The sequence below is a fragment of the Dasypus novemcinctus genome, chromosome 9, assembly GCF_030445035.2.
Source record: "Dasypus novemcinctus isolate mDasNov1 chromosome 9, mDasNov1.1.hap2, whole genome shotgun sequence".
In the NCBI taxonomy this organism is placed as follows: domain Eukaryota; kingdom Metazoa; phylum Chordata; class Mammalia; order Cingulata; family Dasypodidae; genus Dasypus; species Dasypus novemcinctus.
Genome location: NC_080681.1, coordinates 82,300,990 through 82,320,211, shown reverse-complemented (window position 1 = coordinate 82,320,211; position 19,222 = coordinate 82,300,990). Strand labels below are relative to the sequence as shown.

General features: G+C 39.3%; 1 protein-coding gene across 4 annotated transcripts in view; it reads right to left on the bottom strand.

The window, feature by feature from the left end:
• FAF1 (Fas associated factor 1) overlaps positions 1-19,222 on the bottom strand; it is a 573,725-nt gene that overhangs the window by 64,803 nt on the left and 489,700 nt on the right. For all 4 annotated transcript variants that reach the window (XM_071217456.1, XM_004476483.5, XM_071217457.1 and 1 more), the window contains one exon: positions 2,404-2,484. In XM_071217456.1, the coding sequence (XP_071073557.1) occupies positions 2,404-2,484 (81 nt within the window). The remainder of the gene's footprint in view (positions 1-2,403; positions 2,485-19,222) is intronic.

Genomic DNA, 19,222 nt, shown 5'->3' with positions numbered 1-19,222 from the left:
CAGGGTACACTCCTTGTGTGTGGGGCTCCCCTATGTGGGGGACACCCCCGTGTGGGATGGCAGCACTGTGCATGGGCCAGCTCACCACACGGGCCAGGAGGCCCTGGGTTTGAACCCTGGACATCCTATATGGTAGGTGGATGCTCTATCAGTTGAGCCACATCCACTTCCCCTGACTACATATTAGAATCATCTGAAGAGCTTTTTAAAAATTGCTGGGTTCTAACATACACCAATTGAAAAACAAATATATTTATATTAGGCTCATTTTTTTAAAGGATTTTTTTTTATTAGAGAAGTTGTGAGTTTACAAAACAATCATGCATATCATATGGGATTTCCATACAGCAACCCACCATTAACACCTTGCATTACTGTGGAACATTTGTTACAAATGATGAAAGAACATCATCAAAATATTACTGAGAACTATAGACCACAGCTTACATTTAGTGTATTTTTTCCACAAATCACCTTATTATTGAGAGTTCAGAAGTAGACCCTCAAATCTATGGTAAAATCATCTTTGACAAGGTTGTCAAACCCACTCTGCTGGGTGTGAACAGTCTATCCAATATATGGTGCTGAGAGAACTGACATCATAGCCAAAAGAAAGAAACCGGACCCCTATCTCACACCCTATACAAAAATTTACGCAAAATGGATTAAAGACCTAAACATAAAAGCAAGAACCATATAACTTCTAGAAGAAAATGTAGGAAAAATTCTCCAAGATCTGGTGGTAGTGGGAGTCTCCTAAACATTACACCCAAAGCACGGCAATGAAAGAAAAAAATAGATAAATGGGACCTCTTCAAAATTAAATGCTTTTGTGCCTCAAATGACCTTGTCAAGAATGTGAAAAGGCAGCCTACTCATCAAGAGAAAACATTTGGAAATTATGTATTTGACAAAGGTTTGATTTCCATCCCACATAAAGAGATCATATATAGAGATTAACTTTTTAATCCACGTAATTACTCTATGAAATATGTGATATCTTCCCATTTTGCAGCTGAGGAAACTAAGTTACAGAATTTAAGTGACCTACACAATGTTCAACCATTATCTGGGATTTGAGCACAGGTAGTGTAGCTCCAAGTTTCTATTCTCTCAACCACTAGGCCATGCTGCCAACAACAGATTAACAGTAGAAAATGCAGAAAATATTCACATTCAATGCTGTTCTCTTCAGAGTATACAATTTATTTCTTGATCTTCTTTAAAGCTTCTTATCCTAGTGAATGTCAGTGTGGCTCTGGCTTAGAAACCCTTCCTCTAAAAACCAATGGTTCTTCTCCTTGTTCCAACATTAAGATCAGTTCTGCTTTTGTAAAACAGTATCCCACTGAGATGAGGTGGCTGTAGTTCTCCAGCATCACATCTCTGTACAGGGTCCTCTGAACAGGGCCCAGGTACTGCCACTCCTCCTGGGTGTACTCTACAGCCACATCCTTGAATGACAATGACACCTGAGATTTTTTTCATTTTCTGTAGCTCTTAGGAGACTGTGGAGAACTGTGACAGTTCAGCTAATTCTCTTAAAGCTGGGCTAAACACTCCACAGTCACATAGTCTGTGGTAATTTCTGGAGGTGGCAACATCATCAAGTCTGGTTCATATGGGCAGGGGAATCAAGAACTGCTTCTGGCCAAGAAAATCAGAACCTGCTCCTTTCAGGACTCTTCTATCTTTGCTCTGATGCTCCCTGCTGTGTAATCTTCACTCTGTTAATCGACTCAAGTCGCTTTCCGGACTTTAGTCACTTTCCGGTAAGTATGAGTGTGCAGGAGGAGAAGTATGGCTATGGTTGCTCATGTGCAGAAGAAGTATTAGGCTCATTTTTTCATGATTATATTTTTTTCTGTTAGTTTAATCTAGCTTTCTCTATTGCAAATCCAATATTCTTAGGGATCATAGGGTCAAGTTCATGTGTCAACTTGGCTAGATAATGATGTCCAGTTGTTTGGTCAAGCAGGCACTAGCCTGATTGTTACTGTAAGGGTATTTTGTGCATTTAAATCATTTGTAAGTTGACTGCATCTACGGTTCATTACATCTACAATTAATAAAGGAGATTGCCTTCAGCAATGAAAGATGTCTTATTCAATCAGTTGAAGGCCATAATGGGAGAACTGATAATTTCAGCAGTCAAAAAGAATTACTATCTCTACTTCAGCCAGCCAGCTTCTCCTGGGAAATTAATCGAAACCTTTGTCCGAGTTCCCAACTTGTGGCCTATCCTACAGAATTTGGACTTGCCAATCCCTAAGGTTGCGTGAACCAATTCCTATAATAAATCTCTTGATATTTACATACATACATATATATCCTCTCCTGTTTCCCTGGAGAACTCTAACTAATACAAGTTCTTTATCCCAGAAGGCCTCTGACCAAACCCACCTTTGCTCTGTCAGCCTCAAGTGAAAGGCGATAGGCCTCATCTTGCTCTCTCTTTACATTTTCTCTGGCTTCACGTTCATCCTTAAAAGAAAGAAAAAGATTCAAATGTATTTTACCATATTACCATTTAACAAAAAGAAACAATAGTAAACCCCGTTTTACTCCTGTGTGAATTTATAAATAAGGAACTTTTAAACTGTGTATTTAGTGAAAATATTTAATGAAAAGAAATTATTAGTGAAAAAAAATTGAATCCTTGCTCTGTCTACCACTTATGAACTAAGTGTCTTCAGGGGTTAAAACTTAAGACACTCTCAGTACTGGAACTGAGGACTGGGAGGGAGTGCAACAGACTAGGAAATAATACACTGGTCAGCACTGAAAGAAGTTGACGTCTATGTCCATCAGGCAATGAGCATTTGCTTGGTAACAGTTTAACATATACTTACTCAAGGCTTAAAATATGCTGAATGCTGTATTAGGTACTTACTCTGATACCTATTCCAGATTGGCCTTCTACATGAAGCTTTTAATACTTCTTTTTGTTTCATTAATTCAACTAATTTCAAAAGCTCTGGTATGAAGAGCAACATTCTAATGAGTCCCAGTCTTTCCAATTAAGAATTAGGAAGAATTAGGTATTGCTGGCCTGAAGCTGACTGCTATACCAAGATAAAAGGTTATGCTAGGGAAATTATTTGTCAGAACAAAACATCTGCAACAATGTTTAACTGAGAGACCACTCATGTCTCTCAAATCAGTCAGAATAATTTACATGTCATATGATGTTGCACATAAATAAAAGTAGGTTTTAAAAATTTTTACTTGGGAGACTTGTGCTTAGCCATTGAGATACATATTTTTAAGGATATAGAAGCATGCTCCTTTAAATATATTATCACTAATTCCAGTAGGTTATCTCCCCATTTTGGTCTATTTACTAGGGTTTTCACTATGACCAGATACAACCACTCTGATAGAATGTGTTTTGGGTATTAATGTTTATATTTGCATTTGCCTAATTTCCCTCATTACTCTCTAAACTCCTCCCCCCATCCAATATACTCTGTATAGAATGGATACTTAATAATTATTAATAGTTCATTTGGCTTTAGCTGACCTATATTTGATGTATAAGTCCTTTAATTTTCAAAGTCACTGAGAGGAGGTGATAGAAAGATTAGCTGACTTGTATTCAAGTCCTAGTCCTGCCAGTAGAAGGCTGTGTTTTCTTGTGTAAATAATGTCTCCCTTCTCAGTCATCAACTAAATGAAAGGACTGAACTTTTAAGGATCCTATGCCTCTATAGATAAGGCTGTATTTCCAATTTTAGATATCCTTAGAATATAATCAACCGTGAGTGTAATTTCACATTTATTTCAAATGGAGAAATATTTAAGATATTTAAATTAGTTTGGGTTTCTCTCATAACATTTTGTACTTTCCCTCAAAAGTATTTATCATAGTTGATTTATTTTATAGTTATTTATTTAATGTGGGATTCCCTCATGAGACTGTAAGCTCCACAAAGGTAGGTACCTTGTCAATATTATATACCTCTGTATTTCAAGTGTTTCACACACTACACCTATTCTTTCTTTTTTTCCCTCTCCCCTCCCCCCCTCCAGTTGTCTGCTCTCTGTGTCCACTCGCTGTGTGTTCTTCTGTGGCCACTTGTGTCAGTGGCTCCCGGAATCTGTGTCTCATTTTGTTGTGTCATCTTGTTGTGTCAGCTCTCAGTGTGTGCGGTGCCATTCCTGGGCAGGCTGCACTTTTTTCGCGCTGGGTGGCTCTCTTTACAGGGTGCAATCCTTGCGCGTGGGGCTCCCCTATGCTGGGGACACCCCTGCGTGGCATGGCATTCCTTGCACAAGCACTGTGCGTGTGCCAGCTCATCACATGGGTTAGGAGGCCCTGGGTTTGAACCTTGGACCTCCCATGTGGTAGGCGGATGCCTTATCTGTTGGGCCAAATCCGCTTCCCCATGCACCTCCTTTTTGAGGTGTTTAATAAGCATCTCTTGAATAAATGAATTGCCTTTCCAGGCATAAAATATTTATCAACTGCAGTAAAAATTAAGGAGAAAAAAGATATAGCTCATCTACAAAACAGTACCATCTGAATCAATGAACTTGACCGACTTAGCAGGAATGACCTGTTATGACACTATGTATACATAGGAAAGGAATCGTCTAAAAGCTACCACAGCTGGAAGCCTTTTGAGCACAAATACAGTTTATAATGAAAGCATTCTAAGTAAATAGCTCTGTTTTAAAACAGACTATTGCTGATATGAAAGGCCATTAAATACAGGGATCTCTGTCACAGAATGTGACACCTGCTGTGGAAAGACTTCTGGAATCAACTAATTTCTTCCTTCCCACTGTCCCTCTATCCCTTTCTGGTCTAGTTTTCTCCCTTCCGCCTCCTCCCTTTTCTTCACAAAGGAAAGAACCAATTTTATATTAGATCCCATGCTAGCATTGGGTATAAAAAGTTGGGTCATAATTTAAAAGGGGAAGACATAGGTGCTTGGATCACCTTCATTATTATTTTATGATGTCTACTGATTTATCATTAAGATTTCAGTGTTCAGGTTTGCATAATTTTACACAGGTTCTTTGAATAATGCTGCTCTTTTCACCTGGAAGACTTTCTGCTCCATCAACTCTATCACTCAAAATCCTACCAGCCTTTCATAGACTTATAGAAATATAAGTCTAAAAGAATCATTTCACAGATAAAGAATCTGAAATCACACGAGAGTAAATAATTTGCCCAAGATTACCCAGTGAGTTAGTGGGAGAGCTTGGATATGAATCCATATTTCCTGTTGTTCATCCTCCCCTACAATCCCCCACCTTGTTTTGGCCAACTCAATGCTATTCCCCCTTGCCACAGCCTCTGCGACTATCAGACAGTAGGGCTAGCTCAGGCTGTGGCTCAGGAGGAATTTTTAAAAATTCATCATGGTAATAGCTTCTTGCATGTTTGGTAATTGGCTTGTGAATGGCTATCGTTTCTTATTTTCTGTCCTGTAGATTTCATATGTAATTCTCCAACTGTACTGTTTATAGTCATCTCCAATTTTGGGAATTAGAGAACATTTGCAGTGGGTTGAACAGTGTCTCCCAAAAGTATGTCCACCCAGAATTTAAGAATGTGGCCTTATTTGGAAATAGGATCTTTGCAGAAGTAACTAGCTAAAATGAGGTCATATTGGGTTAGGCTGAGTCTTAAATCCAATTAATGCTGTCCTTATAGAAGAGTACACAACACAGATACACAGGATGGAGACAGAGATTGGAGTGATGTAACTACAAGCCAAGAAACATCAAGGATTGTCGGAGCCACCAGAAGCTAGAAGAGGTGAGGAAGATTTCTACCTTTAGGACCTTAGAAGGAGCATGGCCCTCCTGACACTTTGATTTCAGACTTTCAGCCCCTGGAACAGTGAGAGAATCTATTTCTGTTGTTTTAAGGCACTGAATTTGTGGTATTTGTTATGACAGGCCTAGGAAACTAATACAACTGCTTTGGCATTTTCTTTGTATTATTTTGTATGATTATACTTTTTTAGAAATTCCAGGTGTTACGGTTAACATTTCATGTATAAATCTGTTCTCATAACTTGTAAATGTGTCTCCTGGATCTTCTCCTGTGTCCTACAAATACTTTCCTTATGGAGGTTCCCCCTTGCTAACCTCTGAGAGGAGACATCAAAGTGACTAGAAATACATGTTGATTGGTAGAGGTGGAACAGCTAGATGATCAGGTTCAGGTCTCAGCTGGTGCCTGGGCTATGGCACAGTTTACTTTGTATTGAAACAGTACTTGCCACACAAAAATGAGAACTGGATTGTTCAGAAACAAGTGATAGCCCCCACTGGAGCCTTTCGTTTGTACCATATGTGTTGCTACACTCATACTGCTTTGTGCTATACTCATTTGTCTATTTGTTTCATTGCTCTCTACTGGGGTGCTAAGTTTCCAGAGGGGAAGAACTGTATTTTGTCATTGTATCTTCCAAGCATCTAGGGTACTATCTTACATATAGCAAGAATTCAACACATATTTGTTGGATGAATAAACAGAATTATAGTGCCCACAGTCACATACCAGAAGTTCTGGAGTGTCTAAGCATCCCTCCAACTAGTAATTTTTATTTAAGTATAATTTCTATCCTGAATGTTACATGACTTGTGAAGAAGTGGTAGAATGAGAATTCAAAACAAGTCTTTCTCACTCCAAAGCTTATGTTTTTCTCCCATAGTGGGGGATGAATCAGTATAGTCCTATATCAATGAGACAGTAGCCAGGAATCAGATTTCACTAAAACCTATTAAGAATAATGTCCATATTTGAAAACATTTTATAAGCCATCAAATGGTTTCTAAAATGAAGAAACTCAAACAGAAATGGAACTTAGGTATAACTTGTTATCCCTCAGTAGTGTTTAAAATTGGCAATCATCAATTAATTCCCAAAAGACTAATGGAAAATTCCATCAAACTGAAGTAGCTGTAGTGGTTATACTTGTTTCAAATACTTTACCAAATACATACACTTCCCTCTCCCAGTGACATTTATTTGTTCTTCTGACTGACAGGTTAGAATGCACACCCTATTCTTTGCCCTGATAAGCAGGACCTTATAAACTGGGAAATGGCCCTGTTATACATCTCTAAAGAGATATGGACTAAGATAACATGAAATTGTCTCAATGTACATAATTAGGGAGGCTAGATAAAACATACAGTGTTAAAAGTATTAATGAAGAATGATGGAGGGATGGAAGGAGGGAAGAATGGAGGAAGGAGGGAATCTTTAGAAACTAAATAACACATTTTTCAATAAGCCATACAGCAAAGAAGAAATTAATAGGAAAATTAGAAAATGTTTAACTGAATTTAAATGAAAATGCACATAAAATCATTGGAATGCAGCTGAAGAAGTACTTAGAGGGAAATCTATAATATTAAATGATTATGTTAGAAAAGAAGAAAGGTTTCAAATCAATGACCTCAGCTTCTATACCTCAAGAAACTAGAGGAAAAAAAAGGACAAATAAAATCCAAATAAACAGCAGAAAGGAATAAAGCTCAGAACAAAAACCAACAAACTGAAAACAGAAATACAATAAAGAAAATCAATGAAACCAAAAGTCTTTTTTTTTTAGAAAATAAATAAAATTTATAAACCTCTAGCTAAATTGATAAAGGAAAAAATTAAGATGACACAAATTACCAATTTTAGAAATGTGAGCAATGACATCTTGCTTCCTAAAAGAAACAAACAAGGAGCAGACAACAAGCAAAAACAAAAACAAGCAGGGAGTGGATGTGCTTCCCAGGGCCTTCTAAAGAAAAACAAACAAATAACAAGCAAAAAAAAGTGGTAAGATGCGTAGGGGAGCCCCACGCGCAAGGAGTGCACCCATAAGGAGAGCCGCCCAGCGCGAAGGAGGGAGCAGCCTGCCGAGGAATGGCGCCGCCCACACTTCCCGTGCCGCTGACGACAACAGAAGCGGACAAAGAAACAAGACGCAGCAAAGGGACACAGAAAACAGACAACCTGGGGAGGGGAGGAGAATTAAATAAATAAAAATAAATCTTAAAAAAAAAAAAAAAGTGGTAAGAATGGAATTTTCTGCATTTTGCCTGAACTTAGCAGGAAAGCATTCCAACTTTCATCAGTAATAGAGATGACAGCTGTAGGTTTTTCACAGATGTCCTTTATCACGCTGAGGAAGTTCTACTCTCTTCCTGTTTTACTGCAAGTTTTTATCAGAATGGATTAGCTTTTGTTCAATCCTTTTCTGCATCTATTGAGATGATAATATGTTTTTACCATTACAGTATGTTAATATGGTGAATTACATTGATTGATTGTCATATGTTAAACCAATCTTGCATTCCTGGGTTAATGTTATAGAATGGCAATGGACAATTCCACTTCCAGGTATATATCCCAAAGATTTGAAAGCAGGGACTCAAACAGATTATTTGTGTACCAATGTTCAAAGCAGCTTTATTCATAACAGCCAAAAGGTGGGAGCAATCCAAGTGTCCATCAACCAATAAACGGATAAATAAAATGTGATATATACTGGAATACTACTCAGCCATAGTATTTATTATCTAGTTTTTTACAGAAAAAGTTTGCCAATACTTTTAAATGATTATAAATGTTGGCTTTAATCTTTTTAACTTTCAACTTTTAGTAAGTAGGGAACAAAACTCTAATGCGATTTTAAGTTCATGAAAGTCTAGGGAAGCTTTAGCAAAAGGAAAGGTCAGATAAAAAGGGTAGCTAATTTGTTCATTACCCTCCACCGAAAAAAATCAGAAGCTATAACTTAGTCCTAACTTTATTTTAGTGTGAAAGATTTATACTCAAAGGTCTCACAGAAGCATATTTCAAGACTTAAAATGGAAGGTCTTGAAAGGGACCTCACACTACTGGTGAAATTAATTTGATTAAACTTAAAAAAAAAAAAAGAAACAAACACTTGGCTAGATTTCTAGGTGTCTAGGACAAGTGGCAGAATAATTTCCAACTCTAGGAACATTGGAAAAAAAAATCACCTATCTTGGAAGTCTTTATAGAAGTTTTTGTTTTGAATCACTTGGTATCTGAGCTTAGTTTTAGGCACTATTCTATTGATCACTTACTATGAGTCAATGCACTGGGCCAGGTGCTGTGGAAAACAGAAAAATGTTAAACTAGTCCCTACTTTAAAAAGTGTTTTAATTGTAAATCCTCACAGGGCCCACTGGATGGAATGGAGGAGAGTATGGGCCATGATGTGGACCATTGACTATGAGGTGAAGAGGTGACCAAAGATGTACTTACCAAATCCAATGGATGTGTCATGATGATGGGAACGAGTGTTGCTGGGGGGGGGGGGGGGGGATAGGTGGGGTGGGGGGGTGGGGTTGAATGGGACCTCACATATATATTTTTAATGTAATATTATTACAAAATCAATAAAAAAAAATAGAAAAAAAAATAAAAAGTGTTTTATATTTCTTTTATGGAGATTTTTAAAATATATATCACAGTTTATTTATATATAAATACAGTATATATATAAATATATGCTGCTCTTATACAGTTCCTATTGTAGAAAGCATACTCAGTATAAGTAAAAGAATTACCATTTTAAAATAAAAATCTCATCTTTATAGTTCTCTTCTTTCTAATTTTCAGTGATTTCACCACACCTTCAGGGTAAGTCCAAATTTCCTAGCACTGTGCCTTCACATACTTTATCAGCTTCATTGTCTAGCTCCCCTTCCATATGCTCTAGCCACACAAACCCTCTCACAGCTCTTGACTTTTGCATGCCTCTCTGCCTTTGTTCACCATGTATTGTGTATTCATCACTTGGAATACTTTTTATTCCTTCTCCTTCAGGCAAAATCACACTCATTTTTCAGGTATCAACCTAAGCATCATTTTAGGTACTTAGATATTCTTCCTAACTCCTGTTCCTCAATTGAATGGCTTCTCTTATGAGCTCTATTACATTGTATTATTACATTTATATATATATATTTTTAAAGATTTATTTATTTATTTAATTCCCCCCCCTCCCCTGGTTGTCTGTTCTCTGTGTCTATTTGCTGCGTCTTGTTTCTTTGTCCGCTTCTGTTGTTGTCAGCGGCACGTGTGGGCGGCGCCATTCCTGGGCAGGCTGCACTTTCTTTCGTGCTGGGCTGCTCCCCTTACGGGGCGCACTCCTTGTGCGTGGGGCTCCCCTACGCGGGGGACACCCCTGCGTGGGGCGGCACTCCTTGCGCGCATCAGCACTGCACATGGGCCAGCTCCACACGGGTCAAGGAGGCCCGGGGTTTGAACTGCGGACCTCCCATGTGGTAGACGGACGCCCTAACCACTGGGCCAAGTCCGTTTCCCTACATTTATATAGTTACATATTTATCTCTCTCACTCGAAAAGAGGGCAAGATACTGTTTCATTAACCTCTAAATTTCCACATAAGGTGACATATGGTTCGCATTTGGTAGACAATAATAATTAACACTAAGTGAATGCTTACTATATGCCAGGCACTCTTCTAATCAATTTAGACATTTTCCTACTTATCCCTTGCATATATTGACAGAAGGAGGGAAAATTAGTGAGAGGCATGAGGTAACCATATATGAAAAAAGAAAGGGAAAAGGAGCGAAGGTATCTGATCTAGAAATCACCATTGGTCTCAAAAGTGTCAATATCCTTTGCAATGTAAATGCTCTCTTGTTTTGCTTTCCTCTTGTTGCCATTACTGTTATTATCTCTGTCTCTGGTTCTAAGGCCTTGAGAGAATGATACTAGACAGGATTGGGAAGGAGAAAAATACTGAGAAAAATTATCTTCTTGGGTAGGGTGCCAGATTATTCCAGGATTATCCTATGCTACCTAATCTTCATGGCTGAAATGTTTCTTTTCAGGGGGAATCTTCTTGCTGATGTCTGGGCAATGCCTGGCATGTAGTAGGTATTCAACAGATGTGTACTGAATTGAACTCACAGGACAACTGACTCTTCTGAGTCACTAAAACAGACAAGTAAGTCCCTGCCAATTTTATAGATTCAGTGATGTCAAAAAGAAAAAAAAATTCAAATATTTGATAATTTAAAGCCAAGTTTTCAAACCCTGTCTCCAAAGCCAAATTGATAATTATATTTTCTTAGTGAGCACCTGGTTGATATGAGAATATAGGTAGCTGAGATTTTAGCAATCAAATTATTTTTACATGGGAAGCGGATCTGGCCCAATGGATAGGGCATCCACCTATCACATGGGAGGTCCAAGGCTCAAATCCAGGGCCTCCTGACCAGTGTGATGAGCTGGCCCATGCACAGTGCTGATGTGCGCAAGCAGTGCCATGCCACGCAGGGGTGTCTCCATGGAGGTCGGAGCCCCATGCGCAAGGATTGCGCCCCGTAAGGAGAGCCACCCAGTGCAAAAAAAGTGCAGCCTGCCCAGGAATGGCGCCGCACACACCGAGAGCTGATGCAGTAAGATGACGCAACAAAATGAGACACAGATTATGGGTGCCACTGACACAAGTGGACACAGAAAAACACACAGCGAATGGACACAAAGAGCAGGCACTTGGGGAGGGGGCAGGCAGGGAAGGAGAGAGAAATAAAAAAAAAAATCTTTAAAAAAAATTATTCTTACAGGGAATAGAATAATTCATTAGGCACCAGAAAAATATAAGAATCTGCCTCAATTTCTTCTTTAGTGGTTGCAAGGTATAAAGCTTTTTTTTTAAAATCTCCAATTAAAAAATGTTCTAATTGGGATAGTACTCTAGTACTGTACTGGGGCTGTCTCAAATTTAAGATCTTTGTTTTGAAAATTTCTCAGGCCATAAATTCAAAACTATACTTTAAAAGTATCAGAATTAGACATTTCTCCAAAGAAGATAAATAAGTACATGAAAAGATGCTTAAAACCATTATCATTAGGGAAATAAAAATCAAAACCACAATGAGATACCACTGCACACACTCCAGGATGGCTATAATAATTAAAAAACACAACAACAGAAAATAACAAGTGCTGGTGAAAATGTGGACAAATTGGAACCTTTGTATACTGATGGAGGGAATGTAAATTGGTTGAGTTTCTGTGGAAAACAGTTTGGTGGTTCCTCAAAAATTAAACATAAAATTACCATATGACCCAGTGTTTTAGTATCCTAGCTGCTAAAACAAATACCATGCAGTGGGCTGGCTTAACAACAGAAATTTACTGGATAATGATTTCAGAGGCTAGAAGACTTGGTTCCTCTTAGGGTCAGTATCTGACCTGGCAATCTTTGGATTCCTTGGCTTTTCTGTCACTTGGCAATGTACATGTCAGTGTCTTCTCTTGTCTCCTCCAGGTTCCCATGACTTTCAGCTTCTTGCTTCTTCCCTGGCTTCTTTCTCTGCCTGATTTTTACTTTGTTTATAACAAAGGACTCCAGTAATTCAGATTAAAGCCCAACCTGATTTGATTGGGCCACACCTTAACTAAAGTAACATCTTGAAGAAATCTTATTTACAATGGGTACACACCGTCAAGAATGCAGCCCAAGACCAAGAACATGTCCAAACAGGGTATGCAATTTAATCTACCATACCACCCAGCAATTCCACTTCTATGTAAATACCAAAAAGAATTGAGAACAGGTAGGTATTCAAATAAATAACTGCACAGAAATGTTCATAGCAGAACTATTCACAATAGCCAAAAGATGGAAAAAACCCAAATGTCCATCAACAGATGACCTGATAAATGAACTGTGGTATTATCCATACAATGGAATATTATTCAGCCATTAAAAAGAATGAATCACTGATACATGCTTCAACTTGGATGAACCTTGAAAACATTATGCCAAATGAAAGAAGTCCAACTCAAAAGTTCACATAGAATATGATTCCATCTATATGAAATATCCAGAATAGGTAAATCCAGAGACAAAAAGCAAACTAGAGGCTGTCAGGGGCTGGGGTGGAGGTCAGGGGCAGGAGAATGGGAGTAACTGCTTAATGAATACAGGGTCTCCTTTGGGGTGATGAAAATGTCTTGGAACTAGATAGAGGTGATGATTGTACAACATTGTGAATATACTAGATTCCACTGAGTTGTGATTTTTTCAGAATTACAGGGGGATGTTACATGAGCTGCTGTGTTGATGGTTGTTGAATCAAAAATTAATCAACAACAATGCTCTCTGCAGAGGAAAAATAAGAGGGATATTTCTTTTTGTACTTTAAGTGATGAGGGAACTTCTTGAAAAGATGTGTTAAATTGATATTCAAAAGAAGGCTACTTGGTGGTATGGTGTACTGAGACCAGGGCACTCATTTTCCAAACAAAAGACTTTGATAGATTTTTTTTCTGGCTCCATTCTGGTGGCAAGAACAGTACAGGGGAAAAGGCCCTTGGCTTCAAACACAGACAGACTGGTCTCTACCACTTCATATCTGTGGCACTGGGAAAGCTACCTGGCCTCTTTGAACAGTGATCAATTTTATCTCTAAAATGGAAAAAAAATACTTCCTTGCTGGATTATTGGGAGTATGAAATTAAATAATAAGTATATATCATGTAGCACAGTATTGAGGACTGCAGCAATCATTTGATAAATATTATCCTAATAATATTAATTCCTTTTCTTCTAACAACTAGATGTGTGATCTCAGGAAAAATAGTTGAGTTTCTCTGAATTTATCCTAAGGAATGACCTTAGAAGGGACAGGGCTGGGGAAAATCACTATCACTAATAGTATAATTTTTCTATAGGTAAAATGGCAGTGGGAGAGGAGGGGAAGCAGGGGATACCTCAAGGACAATTATATGAACACGAGCCTTAGGTCTCTGAAGCATCTTCCCATTGTACCCTGGCTGACTGCTGTGTCCCACACCTAAGTCTATGTCCCAGGGCTTTAAGAGGTGTCCTCAGGTCTGAAATAAGAACATTAAAAGTTCCAAGCACAGAAAATACTATGTACCATATGTGTTTAGAAGGAAAGCATGACTAAACTGTAAGATATGTTTTAGAACTCTCACAAAATTGATTTTTCTCTTGAGTATTGCTTGTTTTTGAAATAGCAAAATTCAAAAAGTCTCTCATTATTTATCTTGACTGTATGTCTGCCTGCCTATCTATTTATCTTGGTGAACCTACTCTGCTTGTTCCATAAGTGCTTAGCCTGCCTTCTGGTAATCACACAGCGTGGGAAGGGGTAGGATAGGGGTGGGTCAGTTGGTGAGGGGTGGTGGAGAAGGGTGGAGGAGGGAGGTTTGTTAGTATGAAGGCCCAGGGCAAAGCCCTGAATTTTCTATAATTCAGGTTTGAGGATCAAAGGGAGGAACAAATGGTGGGACAGTGGTCTGAAATATATTAAGGATTTCCATACTGGAAGGAATGATCATTTCTGTTCATTGAATCAGTAACAACTTAGAAGGCCTCATCCACTCTGGTGAGAATGAATTTCCTAGCTCTGGGCCTAATTTATCACTGTGGTTTCTATTCTATAATAAACTCTCCTTTCTTTATCTCATCAAAGGTACCATTAACTAAGTATTTGGAAAGGAAAAAGTACTAAGTATTAATGAATATCCCTCTGCCTATATTTTCATCTAAGACTTTTAATCCTTTAAAGACTTATATTTCTGAGTTTACAAAGCACTTTCACATATGATCCTCACAATAATTAGGTTGGCCAGGAAGGGCCTTTTTTTTTTTTTTAAATTTTATTCATTTTGTAAAAATATTACATTAAGAAAATATGAGGTCCCATTCAACCCCACCACCCCCACCCCACCACTCCCCCGCCAGCAACACTCACTCCCATCATCATGACACATCCAATGCATTTGGTAAGCACATCTCTGGGCATCTCTGCACCTCATGGTCAATGATCCGCATCATAGTCCATACTCTCCCACGTTCCATCCAGTGGGCCCTGGGAGGATTTACAATGTCCAGTGATTGCCCCTGAAGCACCATCCAGGGCAACTCCAAGTCCCAAAAATGCCTCCACATCTCATCTCTTCCTGCCATTCCCCATACCCATCAGCCACCATGTCCACTTTTCCCACTCCAATGCCACCTTTTCTATGTGGACCTTGGATTGGTTGTGTCCATTGTACCTCCATGTCAAGAGGAGGCTCAGATTCCACATGGATACTGGATGCAATCCTCCTGCTTTCAGTTGTAGGCACTCTAGGCTCCATGGTGTGGTGGTTGTCCTTCTTCACCTCCATCTTAGCTGAGTGGGGTGAGTCCAATAAATCAGAGTGTAGGAGCTGATGTCTGTTGAGGCTCAGGGCCTGGCTATCATATTGTCAGTCCAGAGATTTAAATTCCCTAAATATATCTTAAACCCCAACACCAACTATAATTCCAATAAAGTAGCATGAAAGTCTTGTGAAAAGAGATCCCATCTGAGTCCAGTTTCATCATGCAGAAACACCAGCTCCAAAGAAGGGCCATCTGACATGGCAGTGAACCCCATCTGCCATGACCATAGAACCTGTGGGTCTCTTTAGTCTTCAAAGGAACCAATACCTGGGGTTGTATCTACTTTATCTGTCTTTTAGACTCTGCTCAGTTGTGCATAAGGGCAATCCTTCTGACAACCTCCAGACTCTTTTTTAGAGACTCGTAGCCATATAAACTCATTTGTCCTTTCCATTTCCCCCTTACATTAGGTCAAACAGCATTTTAAAGTCATGTTATTATATGTAGACAGGGATATTCTGCTGATCCGCATTGAACCTTTAATTTAAGGTCATTTTCTAGTTGCATCATCAGTTGGTACTTGGTAGTGATCCCTCGGTGCCAGGGAGGCTCATTCCCGGGTGTCATGTCCCACGCTGGGGGGAAGGCATTGCATTTACATGCTGAGTTTGGCTTCGAGACTGGCCACATTTGAGTAACATGAAGGCTGTCAGGAGGAAATTCCTAGGCACAGTGCTGCTCTAGGCCTTGTTCTTATTTCAGGCATATAGGCTCACAAGCATGGTCATTAGTATCATGGTCTCACTGTTGGATCCTCATTCAGGAAGGGACTTTTGTCCCCATTTTGAAATGAGGACAGAAAGAGTAAGCGATATTCCCAGGGTCACACAGTTTGTTAGGAGGCAGGCTTTCTGGTAATTTTACTTCTTTTCAATCCACATTCTTATTCTGTTTCCCCACCTCTAAATTTTCTTCTTCCAAACAGTACAAATACAGTCCTTGGGTCAGTATAGGGGATAGCCATGGAATGATTTTTTTGTTGTTGTTCAAGGAATAATCTGGGAAAGCAAATATGATTCAAGGTATTGAGGTCCCGCCTACTACTTGGGAGGTCCTGGGTTCGGTTCCCGGTGCCTCCTCAAGACGATGAGCAAGAGAGTGAGCTGGTGTGATGGGCAGGTATGGTGAGCTGATGTAACAAGATGATGCAACAAAAAGACACAAAGAAGAAAGACAATGAAAGACACAACAGCAAGGGGCTGAGGTGGCTCAAGCGACTGAGCCACTCTCTCCCACATGGGAGGTCCCAGACCAGTTCTTGGAGTCTCCTAAAGAGAAAACAAGCAGACGCAAGAGCATACAGTGAATGGACAGAGCAGGCAGCGAGCACAAACCACAAGGGGGGCAGGCATAAATGAATAAATCTCTAAAAAAAAAGGACTGGGGAATAATCTGTTTCTACGTGCTAAATGAATTGAATAGGAAAAACAGTATAGATTTAGTATATTTCATCACCAATGGACTCTCCATAGAGAGGAGCAAGCTGGTGAGGAATGGATATCTATCTCTGGCCTAGTATTATTCTACAGAATTGTCACCATCAGTTTACATGTCTGTTTGCCTCTTCAGCCCTTTAGCAAATTAAAAAGACTTTGCCTTGCTTAACTCTGTATCACTAATTCCAAGCATTGCCTTGGTACTTCGTAAATTTTAAAAAAATGGACAATGAGTGAGTATTTGGCTGTCTTACCTCCATAAGACATTATTAAGATAAGGATTATGGTGAACATGACACTCAATGTTCTTTGAGGTTACAATCTATTTTATGAAAAGACAACTTAAATGTTGGAATAACAGGTTATTTAAAAAACTCTGGGGGAGTGGATGTAGCTCAAATGGTTAAGCACCTGCTTCCCATGTATGAGGTCCCAGGTTTGTTCCCCAGTACCTCCTAAACAAACAAACAAACAAATGAAAAAAATCCAGCTCTCATTGGGGAGTGGAAGTAGCTCAGTGGTTGAGCTCCTGCTTCCCATGCACAAGGTCCTGGGTTCAATCTCTAGTACCTCCTAAAAAAACCCAAAAAAACAAAAAACAAAAAAATTCCAGTTATCAACTGTTTTAAGCAGGGAAATTTTCAGTCTATTGTTGGTAAATGAAAGCAGAGAGATGAACTCCCAAGTAGCAAGCAATTTCCAGGTCCGAACTGAGACTGTCTTGCTTTGCTAGAATGTAAGTCTTTGGAATTTCCGGTGGAGATATTTAGAAAAGGTTTTTCATCTGGACAGAAACGGTATGTGGGAGTGAGTTGAAAAGCTGGATTTAGGACTGGTTTATTAATTTCTTTACTTGCGGGATTTTGAATGATGGCTTGCTGTCTCAGTGTTTGCTTTAGAGGAAGGTGGGTAACTTGTAAAGTTTATGTTAAGGATAAACCAATCCATAGAAAATCTGCCTCTCTGCCTGGTTATCTAGGATGGATTCTGCACATTTTTCAAGCACCATGCCTTGCTTATATGGCATCTGCCTCTTATTAGGGCTCCCAACTTCTAGTTCCTGCCCATAAAATTCATTCATTTCTTTGCACATTTATAAAATATTTACTGTACACCTACTATATGTTAGGCCTTGTGTTAGGAACTGGAGACAATAAGATGAGTAAGACACAGTTTCCTTCTCTCATTAGTTAGGGGAAAGAGATGTATAAACCTAGAAAGAAAGGCAATATATACTGGGGACGATTATGGGTTAGTTGTCTTACTTATGTTGTTCTTTTCATTCCTATAATACCTCAGTGGAATATTATTATTTCCACCTAATAGATGGGGAAACAGAGACTTGAACTGGTTAAGTAACTTACCCATAGTATATAGCTCGTAAGGGACTGATTAAGTTTTATATTTGAGTCTGTCTGTTTCTAAAGCCTCTGTTATTTCCACTAAACCAGTAGAAACTTGTCAAAACACAGACTCTGACCCACCTGGAAGACCATAAACCTGTATTTTTAACAATTGTGTGCTCAAAACATCGGTTTGAAAAGCACTATACCATAAAAAGTAAAGAAAATAACAGACAAATCACAACAAAGATATGATGAGCAAATATCATGGCCAAAAGAATTAATTTCCTAACTTAAAAATCTAATCATATCAATTTCCTTCTTAAAGGATGTGATGAAAACTCACTACCTAAGGTTTTATGTTCAAACTGTACAGGAAAGCATAGAAGTACCTTTATTTTATTTTATTTTTTTTAAAGATTTATTTATTTTATTTATTTAATTCCCCCCCCTCCCCTGGTTGTCTGTTCTCTGTGTCTATTTGCTGCGTCTTGTTTCTTTGTCCGCTTCTGTTGTCCTCAGCGGCACGGGAAGCGTGGTTGGCGCCATTCCTGGGCAGGCTGCACTTTCTTTCGCGCTGGGTGGCTCTCCTTACAGGGTGCACTCCTTGCGCGTGGGGCTCCCCTACGTGGTGGACACCCCTGCGTGGCACGGCACTCCTTGCGTGCATCAGCACTGCGCATGGGCTGGCTGCACACAGGTCAAGGAGGCCCGGGGTTTGAACCGCGGACCTCCCATGTGGTAGACGGACGCCTTAACCACTGGGCCAAGTCCGTTTCCCAGAAGTACCTTTAAGAGGTACTCTAATGCACATATTTAGTCACTTCTCATCTCTTTCCTTCCATGAATACTTTCTTCTTGCCTTACTGAATTACTTCTCATTTCTCACTTGTGAAGCTCTTAACCATTAACATAACTGCCTCTCTTGAGACAGTGAGTGACTCTTATGCAAGGCTGTCTCTCCTAGTTACTCAGAGCCTAATTCAAAGCATATCCCTCTTCAGATTCTTCCAGCCTACTCTCATCTCTTACTCTCTGAACTTCTTTGTGTTTCACATGTACGTGGACCATATCTCCCTGTTTTGAAACTAATTGCCCTCTAATTGCTTCATGTACTTAGGTTTTACTTTTGGAGATAAGCTGCAAGCTCCCTGAGGGCAGAAACTATTGCCCAGTGTAGGTTGGCCAGAAGTTGGCACATGGAAGGCACTGAAAAACTTTGTTG